Source organism: Macrosteles quadrilineatus, unplaced genomic scaffold, assembly GCF_028750875.1.
Source record: "Macrosteles quadrilineatus isolate MER2022 unplaced genomic scaffold, UCM_ALF_1.0 Scaffold_6__1_contigs__length_79288215, whole genome shotgun sequence".
NCBI classification, from domain to species: Eukaryota; Metazoa; Arthropoda; class Insecta; order Hemiptera; family Cicadellidae; genus Macrosteles; species Macrosteles quadrilineatus.
The window spans coordinates 66,521,988-66,545,910 of record NW_026542599.1 but is presented as its reverse complement, the minus strand read 5'-3'; the positions used below and the strand labels follow the sequence as shown (position 1 = coordinate 66,545,910).

General features: G+C 34.5%; 1 protein-coding gene across 2 annotated transcripts in view; it reads left to right on the top strand.

Annotated features, from left to right (window-relative positions):
• The first annotated feature begins 3,685 nt into the window (after positions 1 to 3,685).
• LOC128996717 (ligand of Numb protein X 2-like) overlaps positions 3,686 to 23,923 on the top strand; it is an 87,756-nt gene continuing 67,518 nt past the window's right edge. Inside the window, exon 1 of one of the 2 annotated variants that reach the window (XM_054422162.1) lies at positions 3,686 to 3,799. In XM_054422162.1, the coding sequence (XP_054278137.1) occupies positions 3,779 to 3,799 (21 nt within the window). In that variant the 5' untranslated portion in view covers positions 3,686 to 3,778. Of the gene's footprint in view, positions 3,800 to 11,317; positions 11,388 to 23,923 lie in introns of those variants that run through there. The other variant, XM_054422163.1, reaches the window with a different exon arrangement.

The window sequence follows — 23,923 nt, the reverse complement described above, 5'->3', positions numbered from 1 at the left end:
CGGTATCAGCATTCTAAAACATACTTTCTCCCATAAGATTGTCAACAACCTTTCTTACGTGTGGTGAGAGTAAATATTCGGAAATGGGATTTGCACAATTTTGTTCAGAATTTAAGGACTATAACATACTAAATTTTTATCAAAATCGTTCAAAGCCATTTTGGTGAAAATCCGATTTTTCCGTTATTTTATGGGTTTTTTATGGGAAAATATCATAATTTACAATAACTTTTGAACTGTAATTTTTACATAGATGGGATTTGTACCATTTTGTTCAGAATATAAAGGACTATAACATACTAAATTTTTATCAAAATCGTTCGGGCCATTTTTGTGAAAATCCTATTTTTCCATTATTTTATGGGGTTTTATGGGAAAATCCCCATTAAAAATCAAAATTTATAAAAAATGAAAAAGAAACTATCAAAATTGTAAGGACCATAACATACTATGTTAAATCAACACCGGATTTTTTTATAAAATCCTTTTTTTCGTTGTTTTAACCTAATCATTATAAAAATAAATATAAAAAGGTATGAAAGACAATTCATTTAATTTTGCTTTAATTTTTCGTTTGAGAAAGTGCAGTTTAAACCTCCTTGCAAAGATAACTGCAGTTTTCCCAACACAGACCACAGAGCTGGTGCAGGATTACGTAACCAAGATTGGTCTGATCGCGAACATACGTCTTGTTGCCGTCGAACAATCGAATAGTCGAAGCTTTCTAATCGATTAATCGCTACGTAATAAATCCAATCCGGTTCTGTTATCTGGATTGTACAACCCAATCTCGGGCTTGCGCGGGCGAGAGGCATTGAGAGAATTCAAGTCAAAACTAATCTTGTTTGTATTTTAACTCTTGGATAGGGGAAATATTTTTGTTTTTCCATTGTTATAACATATCAAGGCGTATACACCTTGATAACATATAACTGTTACGTGAACTATATTGGGTATGTGCTATAATGTAGTTTAAGATGTACCGAATAACATGTTTTGAACAAATTGTTAGTAACATGTTTATCAAGTTTAAAAAATTTGATTGGTTTAGGGTGATTACCTAATTCAATGCATAAAGAATTTGTTTGCTTTGAAATTTCTTTATTTCAGATAAATCTAATGAACCTAAGTAGGTCCAAGCACTGATTTTAATAGAAAACCGTTCATCCTAAATTGCTGGGTAGGCCTACCATTAATTTGGAATTTCCCTACAAATTATTTTAACATATTTTACATTTTTAGAAATTTTAGCTTTTAAAATCATCGAAAGTTTTATTCAATTGAAAAATGTGGATGTCTAATATAACAAACAGTTTGTTTCGTTACATCTAGGTAGGTAAAATAGCTTTTTACAATTGGTTGATGAACTATTCAATGATTTTATTTGACCATTCAGCAAAGTAATAGGCAATGTCACATTTCAATGTCACATTTCAATGTCAAATAAATAAATAAATAATAGTCCACGTTGACTCAGAAATGCATGCTAGATAAATATGATAATTGGGAAACAAACAAACCATGCAAAAACAAAACAAAAGGAAAACCCATGCAAAGATAACGCAAAAAAAACAGTACTGTATTATGAAATTCCTAAAAAAAACTGAGTGTAAACATATGTTTTGTTTTTGTACATAAATATTTGCTCATTTTACCCTCATATAAAGTAGTAAACCACTATTTTATTGTGTAAAAGCAGGCAACCCGATCAAAAGAATTCTAATAATTACAACTAAGATTGTACTGATATGGTCATAACTATCATAACTATGATAAGTGACAATTATATTTATACAATTCCGTCATTAAATTCAATAACTCAATTAAACCACACTAACTACCAATAACTGTTCAATCAAGTTGTCATCTCGTCATTTCAGATCCGAGTGAAGTTTTCCCATCTTGGTTGTTTTAATCGCAAGCTTGAAATGGTAAGATATTTCAATGACATCTCCGATACTGGTTCGGCATCTGTGTTTGAAGCTTTACTTTCAACTACAGAAAAAACACACTACAAAATAGAAGCAGCGTCTATATACTGTACAATACCATTGGTATGACTGGCAGCATGATCAAACGAGGTAATTATTTTTTTGTGGGCATTAATTGTGCCAACTGATCTGAGTCAGGTAGTCGAGTATTCCTGAATTGCGCCAACTACTCCAGGGAGCAACCCGATAAAATCATTAACTGCACCAAGTGACGGCCCTCTTTGTATAATTGAGTATGTTAGGTTAGGTTAGGGTTAGGACAGGTTAGGATGACACATAAACAAGGACATTCCTTCTGCCAGCAACTCACCACTACCTGGCTTGGGCTTGGCGCAATTAAGGAACTCTTTGGCGCAATTAATGCACGGAATTATTTTTTATTTAATTCGTGGATTCAAACTCAGGGCCAGTGAGAATCTTTGCTTCCTCATATTTACATTAGAATAAGACATAAGTATTTTAACAATAGATATTTTAATTGGATGTTTCTTTTGGAAATTTTTAGTTTTGTAAGTTTTTCGTAGCTACATCCAAAGTATTTCAAGAAGCTCACACACCAAAAGGACATCAGCTGTCCTTGATAATTTTGCTTAAATAAGGTTTTATTCAATGGGTTAAAAAGTAGAATATTTAGTAAAAAACCAACGCCATTCAGATCATCTCACTCTCACTCCATTCTGTACTCATCTTGTCATCCATAATATTCGTTTGGGTTCAAATACGCCAAGGCTTTCCCCAACTTAATTGGTAATGGTAATAGGAAAGTCGTGAGCTAACGAAAAATAACCGAATGCCTTTTATGCTATGAGTTCTCCGTATTGGATGTCTCTCATAAAAATATTCAAAAATGTTCGATTATATTTTAGCTCTCCAATTACACCAACTTGATATGTTTTGAAAACGTCAGCTGTTCATGATGGGTGCCTACCATTTGTTCAACAATCTATATTGAGAATTACAGTCAACTGGCTTGACGATTAAGTTGCTTGTCTACAAATGGTGGTACCTCATACATCACACGACGAGTGCCTACCATTTGTTCGACAATCTATATTTAAAATTACAGTCAACTGGCTTGACGACGAAGTTGCTTGTCGTACAAATGGTGGCACCTCGTACATCACACGAGTGCCTACCACTTGTTCGACAATATATATTGAAAATTACAGTCAACTGGCTTGACGACGAAGTTGCTTGTCGTACAAATGGTGGCACCTCGTATATTACACGACGAGTGTCTACCATTTGTTCGACAATATATATTGAAAATTACAGTCAACTGGCTTGACGACCAAGTTGCTCGTCGTACAAATGGTGGTACCTCATACATCACAAAAGTGCCTACCATTTGTTCGGCAATATATATTGAAAATTCCAGTCAACGTGCTTGGCGATCAAGTTACTTGTCATACAAAAGGTGGTACTTCGTACATCACAAAAGTGCCTACCATTTGTTCGACAATCTATATTCAAAATTACAGTAAACTGGCTTGGCGATCAAGTTGCTTGTCGTACAAATGGTGGCACCTCGTACATCAAACGAGTTCCTACCATTTGTTCGACAATCTATATTTAACATTACAGTCAACTGGCTTGACGACCAAGTTGCTTGTCGTACAAATGGTAGCCCCCAGACATGACCACATTGTGTGTTGCTGGGTGCAGCGTGACACGTGAGAGAGGTGACAACGTGTGTGAAAGCCAATGGGGCGTACGCCCGGGAATGCGGCGAGGACAGCCACGGGACAGTTCGGGAGTGAGAAGTGTGGAGGATAGTCAAGGTGATCATGAGTCTAGGGCAGCTCCAGGTAAATGTGATTAAAATTACCGTAATAATTTGCGTTCTGTGTACAGTTTAGCACTGTTATATAGTTTCATCCGTACGTTTCATAGAATCGTGATTCTTTTGGTTATTTTAACGTTTCATATCCTCATAAAGCCGAACGAGTTTTACGTCAATATCCTTCTGTTTGAAGACGCCGCAAGTGGTAATTTACACTGCTTACTTCAGGAAAGCCAGATCACTGATCAAGACTTTTTCCCCTGTATCCAGTATCCACTAAAGTACTAACATTTTTACAATGACTTTGGCTATTTAAATCTGGCGTAACTTGTTTATAAATAGATTATGAAAATTCAAAATCGCAGTTTTACGTAATACTGGACAACACATTACTTAGTTTTTGATACATATATAAAATACCAATCCACTAATCCCCTGTTAACAGAAAATTTATTTAAATCTCTAGCTCATTCAACTACAATGAAAATATGGAGTACGAAATATGATTTCTTCTTCGAATGGAATGCAGATTACAATTTACTGTCCGTATACTTAACGAAGTTTAGTATCCAAAGTTGCAACCACAAAAATTATACTTTTACACTTAATTTATACTATTACGTTAAAAAACATTTCCTCATTGACCCATTTCCTGATTTTCTCAAATTTCCGCGTAACGAAACGGTGATTAACGCGATTTTTACAAGTCATGCTTTTGCAACGATCGTACTAACCTATTACCTATAACTGTTACTGGCGTAACCTATTATTCTAGATCACTGTGACTTATTTTTCCTGTGTTCCACCGCTTCCGGTGCTAGCCATGGGTCATTCGCCGCTTTCCATCGTCCTTCAACATTCAGATTGGAGCTACAAATAAAGCTGGAGTTTCGCAGTAGTGGAGTTGGGAAAGTGTAGCTGGGTTCAGTCGTCTGAGAATTTATCTAAACTTTTGTAAAAAATACTCATAAGTTATTGAATTTTTATGCATTACATACTGTTTAGGCTCCTTGACAATTTTATTGTTTTTAATTGGGAAAACACAGCTTTGTTAACTCTAAACTTTAGTGCTTATATGCTTTTTTTCTGGTGTCCGTAAATTTGCACGTTTTCAAAAGTCCTACAGAAAAAAATATTCCCACCGACTACAATTAAGCTATTTACACTAAATGGAACGATACATAACTTAAGTAGACAGTAAACAACCAAATAGTATAGCAAATTTAGGTTAAGTTTGTCCTCAAATTAGATAAAAATGTCAATGCCTTTAACGCCCTTTGCTTTGAATATTAAACACACCAATGAAGTTTTAAAGCAAGAATACTAAATGAGAGGTCTACTTGCGGGGGGTGAGCTTTGCTCGTGGAAGAGCACGGGGCTCTGGTTCCCGAGAACACGGGTTCAATCCCGTCAATCCCCGAAATTATCCAACCCTCGACTCGAGACATTTCTTAACTACAAAGCGATTCCGGGTTACAGTCTAGCATTCACGTGAAGGTAGGACACAAAATTTAAGCAAAAGACTATTAAAAAAAGAGATCTACTCGCAGTATCCAAAGTCAATGGTATTACGCACCGTGCATTAACTGAACGCACATGCGCTGTTCCCACGGAGTTGTTTAGACATGCGCACTTTGTCAAACCAGACGGATTCGGAACAACACTCCTTGACCGATAAAATCTTGACGTGAGGAGGCGACAAACGTCCGGGAGGCAAACCATAGCAAAGTATTGCAATTATAAGGTGGGGGTTTTATACTACACTTGTATGCTGTAGCTTACGTAGTTGGAATGCCTGTGTATGCATTGAGTTTATCAGAGCAAATGTTTTAATAGTTTTTAACTCGCCTTGTACACATATTCTTTTTCGTTTTCACTACTAGATTAGCTATTCACAGATTGGGCTTCGAACCAGTGTACGTTAGCACAAGCCTATTTATGTGCTACTTCACTATGACGTATTGACCTTAAGTCATAAACTGTTTAAAGGCTGTGATGGATTTTAAAGCTACAATCTGGTGATTGGCAAGATTTGAACTCGGGTCATCAAAACAGAAGAAGAATAAGATCGCTCTAACCTCCAGTATACAAATTTCATTGTTTGCTTGACCTCAATGAAATAATTTAAAAAATGAGGCAAGGTTTTAGGTTAAAAAAACTACTTTAACATTTACGCTGCCCAAACAGCATATCGGAATTTAGTGCGAGAGCGAGGTTTCAATCCTAGCATATTCTCAAAATTTTGAAGGGCTTTGACTGCTTTTATGCCCTTCCTTCCAAAATGCAATCCTTGGATTGAACTGAATAAATATCCACCTTTCCGAATTTTCCAGAAGATTAACGTATAGCTCTATGTGTGCTCGTGAGTGTGCGTGTGTATGTGCAATGTTTACACTTGGATAGAAGTAACGGTCCGATGATTACCTGCACTTGACTTTAGCTCAACGTTTATCTTTACAGCACAGATTAAATCATCGTCTACATGATTACCTGATTACCTGTGTTTAACTAAGCTTGCCCGCTAGCTTCCTGCAGCACTTAATAATAGAGGTTAATAATTGTTGTCTAGCTTGGCTGCAGCAGGGCAATTTTTCGACTGATTAGAAATTGTAATGAGGACTAGAACACTTTCAGACATGGGGGACGGGTTCAAATATGGTCAATTACAAATGAATGTTATGTATGATGCAGTGGCCCAATGATTAAGTGCCCACTGTAATCTGCAGTTCTTTGCCTAAAAATGGGGAAAACTGTATTTACAGAAAAGAACTTCAATCACCAGGCTTTTAATCAAATATCTTGACTGAATTATCCCCACACTTCAGTTCTAGATTTTTCACCACTCTTTTTACCACGTTTTACAAACGTTTATTGAATGCCGAAAGCTACGTATTGCTGTCAATGCCAGCTGTCATCGTCATTTGGGGACCGAGCAGGTTTTTACATCCCTAGGGCCGAAAACCAATGGCTTATTTACGTAAAACATTAATGTATATTAAATACACAAGCAGTATACATAACATTGCAATATACTTTATTGTCAAAACTACTTAGGCAACTATTAATTGTTATTTTTGCTGATTCCTCAAAATATTTCACATAACCTTAAAGTTGTAGTTGTGTTGACTGTTTGTGAATAATTATTATTGTGAGAGTATAGTGTGGTGAAAAATAGCGTTTTAAGTTCTCTCGTTCGTTTGTTATCGACTTCATCTCAAACTTCAAAACCAATCTCGAGCCGGCAAAACCTCATTTTCGGCCCTAGGTACGAAATATTAGCGATTTTCCCATATAGGGAATAAGCTATACTATTATTTATACCGTATTTGGGTTGTTTTTGTTTACAAGGCAATGAGGTTTGGTTGACTACAATAAACAAATCATTCTCATTACTCAATGTTATTAATAAGCTCAAATCGAATACGGAAGAACCTGAGTCCTGAAGCGATAATAGGTAGGAAAAATAAGTCATGAATCAAATACAGCATTGACCAACTACTCGAGAAACAACAATAAGGCCAACGATCATATGTTAGACGTTCGAAATTAACAACAAAGATTTATCTACCTTTCACGACCTTAGGCTCGGCCCCCTTATCACTGCATATGCAGTTAAACTTATCAATACATTAACTGCATTCTGCGTTCCAACCTATGCTATGCTATTGTAGGACAGCATGGCTGGGAGAATGGGGCTAACGGTAGACAACGTTACATACGCTACCGGGTCAACTGGCACCCGTGACGTAACTAAGTGTTAAGCCATTGATTAAACGTAAAGCCATTGACTTTGGATGGTATTGCTAAAAACTAGTGTTATTTTAGGGGAGATTGAACGATTAGTGATTTGGTTTAGGGGGATTTTTTCTAACATAGGTAATAACATCCATATTTACCAAATGTAGTTATAATATTTCTTATTCATTTTGATTGAAATGAAACATAGTTTAATGAGCTGGTGGCAGAGTGTGTATTTGACCATTGTATGATAAGCTAATACAAATTTTTGTATATATATATTAATCAATAGTTTGCAGAATTTTATTTGGATGAGTCGTTTTTAAATTTGTAAAATAAGAAGGAGAAAATAACTAAACAAACACCCTCTATGTAAATCCTACAATCGTATAGTATTATATCCTCCACCTTTTGGCCCTTAGGTTGGTTGCTTAAAAGGCAATGTTTTTACTGTTTAACTGTGGGCTTAGCTTTTATTAGAGTGTAACGGTTGGTTGGGTGAATTATTGGTAGTGATAAACACAACATCTTCCCCAGTCTTCCAATCATAATCGATAATCAATCAAATGTCTGCAGTTTGACCTGCGTAAAACTGTATAAGCAAAAACTATACTTATTATTAAATTGAGGTGGTGTCTGTCTGTTTGTCTGTGCGGCTGCCACGACTAAAATACTAAACCGATCTAGCCCAAATTAAGCACAATGATGGTCCACCTATATAGGAACGTCATAGGCCTATTCACTTCCCTCAGTTCCTCTCGGGCTTCGCCCCTTGTATGTCCCTTGGATGTTTTGAGGCGAGGTTTTCAAAAGTAAATATTAATTGGTCTCCATGGAAGCATGTTGCACAATATTTGTTTACCTTTGTGTCGACATTTAAATGTAAACACTAGGACAATTACAATGTAGGTCATACTGTTTTGTTTAGATTTGTTGGCTCTTTGTTTATAAATCTGAACTACTTAACATGTGTTTGGATTAGGCGGTATATAGTACATCTTTCCGTTGGGAAGCACGGGCACAGCAGCTAGTGTAAACAAAAATACACCAACATTTAACTAGTTCAACCTCGACATCAGTAGAGCAATTATCCATCAGTTATCAATTATTATAAGAAGGGGCACCAAAGATGCCACTATGTGCGTATTTTAACCCAAATACAGGTGAAGAAGGATGAGTGGCGCGTTCTTGGCAGTCCGGTTGGCAGGCAGAGCATAGTTTCTCTGATGTAAAAACAAAAGAGCAAAGAGTTAAAAGAGCGTTTCAGCAAAACAAAAGAGAAAAGTGGAGAAATCAGGCTGAACAAGGCACGGTCCTTGTATAGAAGCTTGTACAGCTCGGCTGGTCTAGCAACTACTGTATTGGCTACTGGTATATAACATGGGGAATGTGAAACATATGGAATCTGAACCATTGTGGCAAAGGAATATGGATACGGAACTTTGGAGGGATTTCTGTGCAAGAAGAAGAATAGTCTTGGTAGGCTAGCTACTAGCATAGATACCTGGTTTAACCAAATAATACGATCTAATCATAAACAATAAATTGTCCCCTAGTTATTTAACCAAACAGTAAAGCACAAATCAAGAAATTAACCCTAAAATAATAGAAACAAAATTTCGTCGACACTAGCGCCCAGTGTGGCGTACATGAACTAGACATGAAAAACGAGCTTCAAAATTTTTCAATGGGATGAGAAGTCTACTTGTCTTGTGTTGGTCAGTCTATGCTACTAGCTACTCCTGTATCGGCTACAGCCAAGTAGATAACATTGGGAATATGGAATCTGAACCATTGTGGCTGAGAAATATGGAATATATTGTAAAAGAAGGAAACATGGAAATGAAACTCTTTAGGGATATATGAATGAGGAGTAGCTGAACTTAAAACCATAAAAACAATAATTCACTTAAATAAATATTAATTTTAGTAAATGAGATGCAGACATACACGTACTTCATAATTTTTTTTTTGCGAAAACTACTATTGAATGGTTGAGAGGATATTACTGACTAAAATCAGCTGCTTTCCGCTGCTTCTTTAGCCACAACCATTAATTAAATCGAGGACAGCTATATCCAGTTTCAAACCATCGAAAATATTTCTGACATTTCTCAGGATTGAACCGGTAAACCTCTGAGTAATTTATAAGCTACTCTATCTTAGTCCTACAGTGGAAGTATAGTATTCTGCAGATCCAGAACATGTGTAAGCTGTATAATTGATTACACTACAAGTGTCAAGTTTCACTACGTACTCATGTTTCATCATTGATGTGTTGACTTGTCAAGATGCACTTCCGTTCTGGTATATTTATGAAAAACATATTTTAGCTATTGAGAATAAGTTTAGGCTACACCTTTAAAATTGTTATAATTTGGAATACAACAAGTATTGGTCAATGATTATCATAAACTCTCAACGCATAACAATTTACTGTATGTATTTTTGTAGCTACTGTAGATGCTTGATTACAGCTTACTGTAATACTAGTTATTTAAACACATTCGTTAGCAGATCATATGTAGCAATTTAAGTTTTTTTTTTTGGTTGGTTGTGAATAATTAATTATCAAACGACTCCTTCATTGCGGACATCTAGTTTATTTAACCATCAACCTCCCGTTCAAATAGACCACTTCACCTAATTGTTAAATCTGAAGCTTCTATTAGTGAATGTTTCTAGCTCGGTGCGTTGAGGGTTTTAATGATGATTGAATGTTTCTCTCATGTTTTTAGATTAACTTCACATTACGTAAGTGTAATAATTAAAATTTCAGCAGAAAATTCCTGAAAAACGTTATTCAATTTAAAAAGGTGTTATATTTGAACAAGTACTACCATACTGTTTCTATGTTTGGTCTTAACTTCTTTCTGCTAAGGTGGTGTCAAACGAAAAATATGCATATAATTTATTACCATTCTTTCCTTTTTTTGCAAAACGTTATAATTTAATACTACTGATAATAAATAACTCCAATTCAACTCAGATAAATTTGCATTTCAAAATCTTCAACTAAATGTTCTATTTCAAAATTTAACCACAACCTTTCTGTTTATATTTTTTGTCTCTTCACTTATTTCTATTATTCCCTGGCTTGGAATCTTTAATGAAAATATGCATACTACACCAATCTTTTCTTTAACAAAAAATACAGTAGGTTAATACTGAATAGATTAAGAAAAGTAATTTAACCTTATATAAGTTTCTATAAAACGTTATTTCCTCTAGGCCTACTAAGGTTTAATTTTAATATTTTGAACAGAACCTTCTATTTAGAAATTTCTCAACTTGTTTATAATTTTTGTTGTCTTCACGTATTTACGCCATTCTTTTATTTAAAATCGTTCGTTTCCAATGAAAACAAGCATACTATTTCCACCACCTCTCACAACTTGTTGGTTTATTATTTTTGTTTATTCACTTATTTCCACTATTTGCATGAAATCGTATGTGAACGGAATTATGCCCACCATCGATGTATTATACATCGATGATGCTTACTTGCTACGATGCACTTACTTTTATGTTTTTACTTTACACGGTATGTGTATAAAGTACTAATTTTTTTGAACCGTTTTAAAGTATTTGTTAAACGATAGCATGTATGTGGTAAAGAACGTGGTACGGTACCACATTAAAAACATGGTACATTGTACATGGTAAATTATATCAGTAGGTGATATCAGGCTATATCAGTGATATCCGTGTACGTGTAGGGTTCCTCCTTTTTCACACCTCCCTCCCTTTCCAAGTCCGGTGCCGGTGTTCCTCTGTCGTCAGTTCAGTTTAGTTGGTCCGCGTCCGTGGTAGAGTGCGGGTGTGTGTGTTCTGTGACTATTGTTGTCGTCTGTTTCCCTAGCTTGGATACCAAGGTAATCTTTATGTAATTTTTTTTATATCACGTGAGTTATTTGTTGTTGGTATTTTATTGTGAGATTATTTTTTAGTGAAGTTACAATTTAGAACGTGTTGGTGATGTATTTTTTCTAATTAGCTTCAAAACATTAAACACCATGTGAGAAGTTGTTGTATTTTTATTTCATTAATTAAAACCTACAGGTTTTTTTGTATTATTGACTTTTTGCAATGTCTTAAAATTTGTCTTGATATTACGAAAGGGTTTAGATAGCTACCTAAAGGAAGATCATAACTGATTTATTATTGGATAATCACAATAATGTATACCTTGTAAATTTGGTTATGATTATGTTTTTTTATGAATTTGATTATAAACTATTTAAAGCCACTCCACGTTTTAAAATAATTTTATCTAACTCAACTGGAAAATAATTCTGCCATGCATCATTAAACCAATCCAAAAAAATAATTCATGCGTTTTTTATGTAGTGTACCATCAATTTACAAATAAATGTTTAATCAGGTCAAAACAACAAAAATAAGATAAAAACTATACAATTTTACACTGCTTCATTGGCAATCTGGGAAATTAACGACTCTTTGATTGTTGAAAGGTGTTTTCAATGTGAAAGAAGTTATCATCGGAACATAAAAGGGTTTTATTAATTCCCAATGTATTTTAATTTTTAATTACATTTCAATTGGATTGTTGGGTCGTCGATTTCTTACAAAATATGGGAATTTCCACAGTATTTAGGAAACTACCTGAATATATTGACCCCGAAGATTACAAGATCCCAGGAGGAAAATCCTAGGTTAAGTAGATTATTTGTACCAAAGTCTTCTAATAATTACCGGTATTCTTACTGTGTTTTGTAGGCTTTTGTTACTTTGTAACTTTATTTTATAAATATTACTACAAAGTGTTAAATATTTAAAAGATAATCGTTGATTCATACGTCAACATGCAAAAAGTTGTGTTTAAAAACAAAACAAAACTTAGCAAGATTATCACCTCCTTATAAACAAGGCGAATGGAAGACTGATTCATGCAAACAACTGTTACTAATGAACTTGTTAAACGTCTACCAAAAATGAGCTTGTTACTTTTTAACTCTTTAATCGAAGTTGAATTATTGCTGATTAAGCTGATTGAATCACCTTCAAAACAATTAATTACAACATTACCTTGGAATTTCATAACCACCGTTACAACGAAAACAATTTGAATACAATTTTATTTCAAATAACCTACAACTCAAGAAAAAAATAAGAAATTGGGTGTTGATTTTGTGATTATTAGCTAATTTAGGTTTAGATTCTTCCATAACATTGGATTTTTAACAGGCTAACTACCTTTTAAAAATTTCACTGCTTTCGTGGGATAAAAACAGCTGGAAATAATTGTTTGGTTATGAAACAGGGAGCATTGTTGTAACGATCAGCTGATCAGCTGTTTGAGAGAAATGTTGCTCACGAATCAGAGGCACGACTTCGCCCGTATCGAAAGATCGGTATTGCCCAATGGTAACGTCAAGTAGTCATGTGAAGAAAGGTGCTCTCTTAAAAATCGTTGCGATATGAAATATCTGCTTAAGTATTGTGTAAATAAGAAAGAGTTTGTTCCTAAAATAACTATAAATTTACTTTTAAAATATTTATCCGTTGGCCTGGTGAAATATCTCAAGTTAACACATTATTTAAGTTAAATAATTAAAGTTCAACTTATGGTGCGTTAGAATAAAACTTAGGAATTATAGATATCAGAATTTGTTTTTCTGTTTTTGCCGAGGTGTGGATTTCTCGGTTTAAGTAAATATTAATATTTTCTCAGCGTCGCGTCCTTTATAAATATTCATGGGTTGGAGTTTCAGGTTATGTTGAGAAAGTTTCAACTTCTTAGAATGCAGCCGGGTAGCAACTTCTAAAGCTATGACAGTATATATAAACATGACTTTAAAATACTGTAAAACATGAAAATAAACTCAATTCCACCAGTAGTTATGCTAAAACAATTAATATCTAGTTTAAAATTCAATAGTGTAATTACATAGTACTTGACGGAAAGATATTTCAATTTTTGTATGTGAAATATAAAAAGGCATGGTAAGATATTCACTTAAATTTGATTTATCATTGTAAATAAATTGTAGATAAATTGAGTTTCATTTATTTTTTAACGACACCAACATAGACGTAAATTATTAAAAAAAATTAAAACATTTATTGTTAATACAAAAATTAAAAAATATCGTGTTAATAAAAACAGTTGCAACACTTTTTTGCAATAACATTTTTAATAGGCTATGTAAAAATTATTTGTAAAAAAACGTAGTTACAAAAGTACACCTCGAAAACTGGAATTGTCATTAAATGCATGCATGGTAGTTCAATTTCAATACTATTATAATATTGAAGCAAGGATCATACATAGGAAAACCAGTAGACCGACGCAACATTTTGTTCGCTATGGCTATACCAGTTGTTCGACGTTTTACTTTACTTTTACTTTTCGATGAAATGGCGACCATACAAAGTAAGTTATGAATGGAGATGAGTGTAGGATGAGTGCGATCTTGTCGTCTTGTTAGTGACCAAGGCCGAAATATTCCTTAGACACAGCTGTTAATTAATAGCCCATACAGCTAATGGCAACTAAGGGACCTACAGTTTATAGTGGAATCCGAACCAATTTTTTTCCTCGGTATATACGAATTGGTCTAATCATCAGGATAGTACTGCGGATAGTCGTAGTACTCACTAGTGCGGAAGTTAATCCACACTAGGGAGCATCGCATCCACAGTGCATGCCTATAAATATCCACAATTCGTGACCTCCTAGTAGCTGGATTACAGGACGACGCCACCCGTCCCAGTTGACTTTTCCACACTTGTCATAACTTCCAGTTTTGACTTCGACCGCAAGAATTCACATACCTCAAACCGTTCTTGACAGCACGATTTCAAAAAGTCCCATTTCAAGCGATAAATTGACGTGAAAGATGAAATTCCTTTTAAATCGCCGTTACACCACGGGCAAGTCAGGGCTATTTCTAGAACCGGAATTTCAATACTGGAAGCCCCGAGCGCCTAGGGCGAAGCCCACTATTACCATTTGACGGGAATTTCTCGCAATTCCCGTGAGTTATGATTACCGTGTTCTGTATGCCATTGAAGTGGTGATTGTTGGTGATTGCTAATTCGTCGTGTAAACATCAGGTGCTGCAGCGAATCTTTGACGCTTGAACAGCTTTTACCAAACACTCATTGAGGCTATTAGATATGACCTTGAGTGGTATGAGTCATAAATGTATAAATATTTGCAATTGAGTTAATGAGGAACTAAGCTGTATTGATCAGCTGATTATATTTTATTTTGCCTAATTGGTAGGACTGGTGTAATATCTAACTTCAATTGTCTGTTAAAATTGCTACGAAGGTCAACCCGAATTGCGCCACTAGGGCATCGGCAAAGCACCACTACCAAATCCCCCCCCCCCCAAACGCACCGTCATTGCGCCAATGCGGCATTTCTTCAAGTTCAGAAAATACTTTAAGTTTAACTTCAGTTTCTCTCTTTTATTATCGGGTTAGGCTGGTTAGGTTAGGTCGTTTAGGTTAGGTTAGGTTAGGTTACATTCCATCTTCCGCCCGATTACCCGGTACCTCTGGGGTAGCGTTGGCGCAATCCTGGTGCTTGTTATGCTGACCATTTTAACCCTCACATAACTGGCGCAATCTCGGTCCACCCTGCTACTTACACTCCCATGGTTACACAATTGTCCTTATTTTTTTTGTAAAAGATGCTTCCCAAGTTGTATGATATCAGATCTGTGTCCTAAGATATTCTAAGGCATTCACTGTAAGCTTAATCAATTATTGTACTGTATTATTACTGAATTATTACTATATCATAACGAATAATCGGTTGAATTTTACCTTACAATCAAAACTCCCAAGTAGGGATAATTATTTCAAGTCAGTATATTACAGGCCTACTACATCTTAACTACATCTTGGTTTTTACTGACAATTGTGTTTATGGAAAAAACATTTCCCCGTGCATCCCTTGAGTCCAAAGACCTCCAAGTGTAAAAAATAAAGTAAATTTAAAGTGTCATATGTTGCAAATAGCTGAGAATAAAGCAACTCTTTTTAATATTGGTGTTGGTACGAAACGATTTTTTTATTTAATATCAAGGAAATAGTTATTTGTGCAACTAGTGAGAAAAGTGAGCAATTGACTCACTCGAGAGAAATCCTTACTCACGAGCCGTAGGCGAGTGAGGAATGGTTTCTCGAGTGAGGCAATTGTACTTTGAACTCGAGTTGCACATTATACTTTTCCTACAGTTACCATAAAACAAATAAATTGGTGAAGAAACATAGCCTATTTTTACACAGAAGTGAACTTTTAATATAACATTTATTGTGAAGGGGCAAATACAACAGTACAACAGCTGACCAGCTGATTTACAGCCAGTGCTGCCAACGTATTTCGCGCGCAGACGACGTTGCCTGCATGTTACGCGCTCACTATTTCGTGCCTTCACGTTGCAAATCTAGAGTGAGACAAAGTAATTAGAGTGAGACAATTTTAACATTCTCTCACTGATGAGCGAATTGGCCACTTTGCTTTCTCAAATCAGTGACAAAACATGTACATTGTTAGGTAACTGTAGGAAAACATTTATTTTCCCATTTATTTCTGACAGTGCCACGACAAAGTGTTGACCTTTTGTCCCCGATCCACCCACATCGACTACCTCAAATCCCAACCTTAGATTTACTACCTTGAGCGCCTTGACCCTAACATTTCAGTTTGGATTTGAATGTGTTTTCGATAGCCTTTGTTGTTTTGTTTCGAAATCCCGAGAATAACGGGATCGAAGCGTGGGGTTTTCCTTACATTGTAATTTCTGAGGATTTTGTATTGTGATGGCATTAGCCCTAAATGTTTTTGTATTTCTGCATTGAAGTAAGCTATTGTGTTAACTAAGAGGGAAGCTACTGGTACAAATATTTTAGTTAAAAAATAAATATAATTCTATAGTTTTGTAATCGTTTTCACGCTGTATAATTATGTTTTAGTAACATTTTACCACTGAATATAGTCTTACGTTTTCAAAATATTTGTAATTCTTTATTGCAAAAAATACTAAATATTAAGTGCTAATATAAACATAACACATTTTTATTGATAGAATGTACGATGTGTTACTTTTAAATTTTCCATTATGATATTCTACCTAATCCAAAACTTAAAGGAGGCTGTAAAATAGTAAGTGTTATCCCATGTTTATGCTAATTCATCCTAGGACGCTAGGCTGTAGTATGTAACCGTTTTACTTTATGCTAGGCCTAGGGAGTTGTGTCATTACATACCTAAAGGCCGTTGTTGATTGGTGGGATTCGAACCCGAGACCTCGAAGACGGAAACCTTGCGCACTACCGGTACTGGACCAACCCGCCCATCAGGTTCCATGGTGACTATAATCAAAATTACAATGTATACGCGTCTCACTTGAAACTAGTTGCATCGCACCTAATTGACACTTATTGAGAAAAGTACTTTAAAATAAGCTATACGTTTTCTTCGATGTGAATCCAATAGTTGTTGATATGTCACGTTGTATTATCAGTGTATTGTATTAACAGTGGATAAATTATAAAATTGTTTTCTATAGAAGCTCAACACACTAAATTATGACAAAGTTCAAACCAACTGCGTGTAACACAATCTAGTTTGTACGTGTTGATGTGTTTTTCTTAAGCCTGAACACTGATTGGCTATCGTTCCCTCAGCAAAGCTCGGTCCCCAGTAAGGTACCGCGTGTTTTCTTCTGGTTAGCGGTCCTGTGACGACCTCCAATTATCTTCTATTACTTGGAACTCATCTTTGGTCGTAGCGGTGGACATGTAGCGACTAGGTAGTTACTGGAGGATGTCCGTACAAAAAGTTACAAACATAGTTCGTTATTAGAACTTTTTTAAACATTCGTGGCATAGTTCAACAAGTAGTGTAAAATTTAATCTTCATGTTTCCGTGGTAGAATGTTGATTCTTAACGTCGTCAACCGAAGAACGAGAATCTACTGCATAGTTTGTTTCCAAATCGAAATTAACGAAAAAAAGAATATTCATAGTATTGAAGCAAACGCTAAAAAATAAAAAATGAGCTAACCTGGTAGTCGTAAATTTTAGTAGAACTTATGTTTTACCTTAGGCAATAAGGTAGGCCTACCCTATGTAGTTCCTTCAGTAAATAATTTCCAAACGAAACTTCTTGGGGGAGATATACCCCTCAGTTATTCAATGTTATAAAAACTCTCATACATCCTTTTGCCAATACTTACTTACTTACTCTTACTCCTGTGGCCATTGGAAACCTAGGTGGTTTTTGGCCTCGCCAACCATGTGCCTCCAAGCTCTTCTATCCTCTACCAATCTATCCTCTTATCATTTTGCCAATGCATGACAGAATTATTTTCTAACAGTTATAGAGCAAATACAAACCGCTGAGGGCTTAAAATAGTTTTTTTTGTATCACACTCCATTGTACACTTATCGTTCGTTCATATTCGTATTGTGATACGCCTACTAGCGTCCTCGTCTTGGTAATATAATGTAATTTAATTTTAATACTAATATTAACACGAAACACTAAACAATTTCCAAAACATGTCAACGCCAACAATTAATAAGAAAGTTTCCAAAGCTGTTTCCCAATAGCATCTCGGGCAAATTTCAATACCGCCTGCGGAGTACAGGGCTGGGTCCATTTAGCTACATGCTCCAGTTTGGGGGGGGGGATATTATCCAAATACCACAGACGGTGGCTCAAATGCACGCCTGCACGCCGAGGGCCACGGGTTCGATTCATGTTGCAACACTTGCACGAGGTCGTGAAATGCCTCAATGTTTGTGTGTCCTGAATAGATCTTAATTGTCTTTCAACATTGTTCCTGTATGTAATGTCTGATTGCGTTGCAGTTTACAGTAAGTTTCTGTTGTTCTATAAACTTTCTGTATACATTTAAAACCCCCTCTTCTATTAATTGACATAGCTCGAGCCAACAAAATAGCATTGTAGAACTTTTATCTAAATTATGATTTACTAAAAACTGTTAACCAATATTTAAACGTTACCTAAGAAATGTTGTAATGTTATCAGTAAAAACTTAAATAACGTGAACTCCGGAGTGCTTTGATAATGATAAAATATAAATATATAATTTGTTTATGATGATATACTGAGTATTCTATTTTATATATAAATATAAAATTTTCGTAGACACAACGAATCAAAGTAGTACTGTGAAAATCCGACATACTCTTTTTGCCTATATATTGCTACCCTATTGAATCATTACAAAATTCCTCATTACAACAGTCATTACACTTCAGCTAGGCTGTCAATAGTGTCAAAAGGTTGTAAGCACGTTCTTATCACATTTACAAGGTTAAACTGATAAGCAGTGGACCATAGTAACATCCGATAAGATTGATAAAACTATAGTAATCTTATCGTTTACCGCGTGGCCTTGCAAGTTGGATGTATTGCAATCTTCTGCAGATTGCAGATTCTGGTTATTTTAAGTAATGTTTGTTATAGATTTTTTTAATATTTTAAGATTGTTTAATAGATTGTTGGTATGGATTGTTTTACATTGTTTTCATAGATTTTTTATATATTGTTTTATAGTTAGTTTTTATGAATTGTTTATTAGTATTAAGGACAAGAGTTGTTTTGAAAAGCAGAAATATTGTATCTGAAAAACGCTTGCTAAATAAAGACATTATTATTATTATTATTATTATAATCTTGGGTGTATTTTTTACCGATATCCTACCGTGGGATGTGTTGTTAGTAATATGTATTTAAATTTAAAATAAATTGTTTTCATGTAAAACATGTAGGGTTTCTCTTACAAATCAACTTATTGTGAAATGTTTACACTATTTACACTAAACTAATCAAGTTTTCTGTTACTTGATAGATTTGTAAGCTATTTCTTCTATTTGTGTAGAATATTTATACAAATATTACTGCGTAAATGTTTTATAGCTTATAAAAACATTTGAGCCCTGCTTATTGTTCAACTTGAACAGATTGTAAATTAAATAAAGTAAAAAAAAAAAAATGCTTAAACATATAAATATTGAATGGCCAAATGATAACATGATAATATTTTGATACACTAGTAATACGGCAAATGAATAAGTAAAACAAATAAATTAATGAAATAAAATAAAATATCTCTTTAAAGGATCCAAACAACGAAAATATTTTCCAGAACAATAAGACTAATTTTTTAGCACCGCAACCAAACGTCTTACCGTGTAAACTTAATAACAAAATTATTAAGGTGATGTGACGTTATTAGATAGAAGATAGTGTAGAATGAATTATATACTTTAGTTACCGACTGAAATCAATTTGTTATTTAGCCAAAACTATAAAAGTCCGTCGGATGACTGGGTTCAGTATCAAACCATTAAAACGATTTCGACTTTTCTCAGGATCGAACATGGAAACTTCTGATTACAATGCTAACACCATATCCACTCAACTATCTAATTTCAATATTATTTAAGCTATTTTACTAGAAGTATTTGAATGCATAATTAAATTGGAAATCCTACTTTTTTTAAAAGCAACAAAACCTGGTAATGTGAATGTTTTCAAACCAAAGTTGAAATAGAACACGCGCGCAATACAAACACAAACTTTCCCGCCATTTTCTCAAAATAACGCGGCAAACAATAATTGCGTAATGAGCAACGGGTCGAGGGGACAGAAAATTGCCAAACGAGGGAAAGTACAGAGTTTGACCCGAGGGCAAACTGGAAACCGCGTCATTGGGCTGTTGATGATCAGGTGATTGGAGTTAGAACAGGGTTTAGGGATAATCCTTTGGTAGTATTTACAGGCTTATTGGCTTAACCCATTGACTGTGGATATTTCAAGTATAGCCAAAAATTTGACATATAATCCTTAAGTATAGAATATTTACGCTGTGTCCAAATGTCCCGGAACGGTTAAATATGTTTCGAAATATTTAAAATATTTGCGATTGACTTAAGACACTGTAAGAAGACAATTTTTACACAGTCATTGGGAAGTTCTTGACACCATTATCTTTAGATGCTTTAAGGAGAATATTAATTGACAGAACATTTTTAGGAAAGCTTTATAGACTAAAGCCTTAGGATTTATATACTGTATGTAGAATATTTAACATAATTCTTGTGTAGTGTTTTTAGACTTTACTTCATTGACTTAAGATGCTGTAAGGAGAATGTTTTACGAATAATCATTGGGAAATGTCTATAGGCTTAAAACCGTTGACTACGTATACAGCAAGTAGAATATTCGAAAGATACTCCTTGGTTAGAGTTTAGGTTAGAGTTTATAGACTTGTAATTGACTTTAAATGTAAGTAGAAGGTTTTACAAACACTTCTTTGGTGGTGTTTCTAGGGATAGGTTAAATTGAAACCATTGATTTAGTAGTCATTACCAGGTCTTCGTAAGTATCTTTCCTCACACATTTTCTTCACAAATGGGCAAACATTTGTACTTTCAACTTATTTGTATACTGCACCGATTTTGAGTTAGTAATTTGGTCAGATTATTTGCCTTGAAAAGATACGTAAATGAAATGAAAATCCTTCTTGATTGAGGCGAGCTTAGGACCTCATGGTCCTTTATAACAGTTAATCTCTGAGAAACTAATAACAACAAGATATTAACAAAAACGTAAAAACAAACATTAGGGATTTTCGGAGCGAAAACAATTGGAATCATAACTGGCACAACTAATTTTTACTTTCTTGTTGTGATTGTAGTATCAAGCAAATCTCTTATGCATATCCCATGGAGACATTTAAAAGTTACAACTGACAATGTTTTCTCATATTCTTACTTTGAAAAGTGTTTAAGAACGATTGTAGCTACGTTAACTAATTAAATTGACAATTAGAACGAGAAAAGTTAGCAGTCATTTTAAAAATATTAAATTCGTTTGGCCTTTTTTTATCACGGTACATTGCCTTATGCAATGCAACTGATGCAAGTTATATAAAAATGAATGGTTTGAAATTTCTTACATAACTAGGAAACACTTCTTTATACGACTACTTATGATTCCAACCACATTCCATTATCATTATCACAGACAAGGGAATTTGCAGTCAAAAAGTTGCCTTAACCTTTAGGCAAGGACGGAGTTGAAGGACATTCTGGTATATCTGTAGTTTCCGTCATACAAAACTAAACTGTCAATTCTTACATAATACAATTACTTGGAATTGTCTGTTATACTAGAAGAGACTTTTCTTGTAGCTATTTATGAGAAAAAATGCTCTAAGAAAATTTAAAATTGCAAACTATCTTACTTTTGATTCAGTGCAGTTTTGATCAAAAATGCCATAAATGAAGCAGCTCTTTTTTCTTAGAATGACTCTTTAACTCATTGAGTTTTGTATTGGGATGATTAGTGGACATAGCGCTCACCTCGTGATTAGAAGGTTGACGGTTCGATCCAGAGAGAAGTCAATAGCTGTTGTCCCAAAACTAGACCTAAAATGTGCTTGGTCATTGGGGGTTTTAAATGGTCCTTGCTAGAAAAACAGATGATCTAAGGAAGTAAAAAAGCTATCTATAATCTCATCCACCCATCCTTCACTCATATTCACACTATAGAAATAAAATTACAATAAACAGTATCAGAAATATGACACATACTTCATTCACTATACCCATTAGCTTGGGAGTAGTTGTAATATTGGGGAAGATCCCTCAAGTTGCATTAACTTTTCTTTCCATTTTACAGCGATGTAAATTGTACTATTTTGTTTGGAATAAAAATGAATATTTCATACTACAATCATTGACTAGTCAAAGCTACAAGTCACGGATATTATTCGTGTTACAATTTAATCAAAACTGTTTGAGCCTTTATTGTAAGAATCCGATTTTTCTACAGGTATTATAAGGAAAATTGCCATTAAAATCGAAATAAAAAAATAAAAAAACTCCTGCTGATACCATGGACTACCCACGTATAACACTTAATAAAAAGTTGACTACATGTGTGTTCTGTCTGTACACACCTACACAGACATCACTTTGAAAACCACTGTTTCGGGTTCAGGGAAACCCAAAACTCAAACTCGAACATTTTTACGAGTACAATACTAACTTCTTGGTAAAACACCCTCCCTCTCTCTATCACTCTCTCTCTTTCACACCCCCCTCAAATTACACACACCAGAACAAATAACTATACTCACACAAACCACAAACCATCAATTTTAATTTCATTTCAATTATACATAAAATTCTCACCATCACGACTACTTAAATTAATCAATTCTACATCCGTATCACGTTCACCCCTCTAGCAAGTAACAGCCGTGAAGTTGTCCAGTTCACTCCTGCTACAAAGGGAGTTAATGATCTTTGAGTTCCAAGCTTACAACACAAGTAGCTCTTAGACACACTCGCCACATTTAAACACCTTAATTGGCTCTTACCTCACAACTTGTGCCTAGAAAGTCCACCCAGTCTACTTTCCTACACTTACCTTTCTCAATATTTCCATATTGAGGGTGGAAAATAGTTTGTAAGGTTTTTTTTATTTGTATTGAATATTGCTAATTATGTGATTGTTAATAACGTCCTTGTTAGAAAGTACAGCTAAATCTTATTTTTAATTTGTTGTTTTTTTACTCTTACATATAGTTTCTCATATCACTCCTTCCTGGAACTATTTGATATACTACTTTAAGTTTAAGCTATTGAGTTAAAAATAAGTTAAAGAAATGTCTATTATTAACTGATATTAATTTAGCTATTCGCCAGCTATTCCTAGTAGAATAGTCTCATTTGAAATATTGTTTAAATATATAATGGTGAAAAATATTTACCCATTTGTAAGTGGAAATGGAGTTGTACGAAAGCATTGTATGACTGTTTAACCATCTTTTCATGATCAGGACAAGATTATATATCTCCCGTATATAGGTAGCGCTGAAGTAACTTCTGAAAGTTGAAAATGGATACTGAAATATTTATGAAAGTTGAGACGGAATTCAAATGGATAAAAATGAGAGTAAAGGGATGGAGGAGTCGGTTACCGTAATGAAAACATCATAATCAACCCCCTCTTGACCCTTTGACCTTACGTAAAGAGCTTTTTGAACCCCCGCTCCCCCCCCCCGGACACCCTACCATGCGAGCTCTTTTAATCGACCTGTCTGACGAGTTTAAACAACTTTTTTACTATTTTCTCCGCTTATGACATTTAAAAGTGCATATTTCCACGATAGTTTAAACATGTCTTTGGTTATTCGTTTCGAGTGTTGCATTTTTTATAAATTTTTAAAATATTAGCAATATGGGTAACAAAATGGAACGTTTGAATAGCGAGTTAGTCAAAACCAATGATTTACGTATTTTGAACCAATACGTTCCTAATTGTTTTAATGGTTATGCAGTACTTTTACACTAGAACAAGGAGGTGAAAATCATCTTTTCAATCATA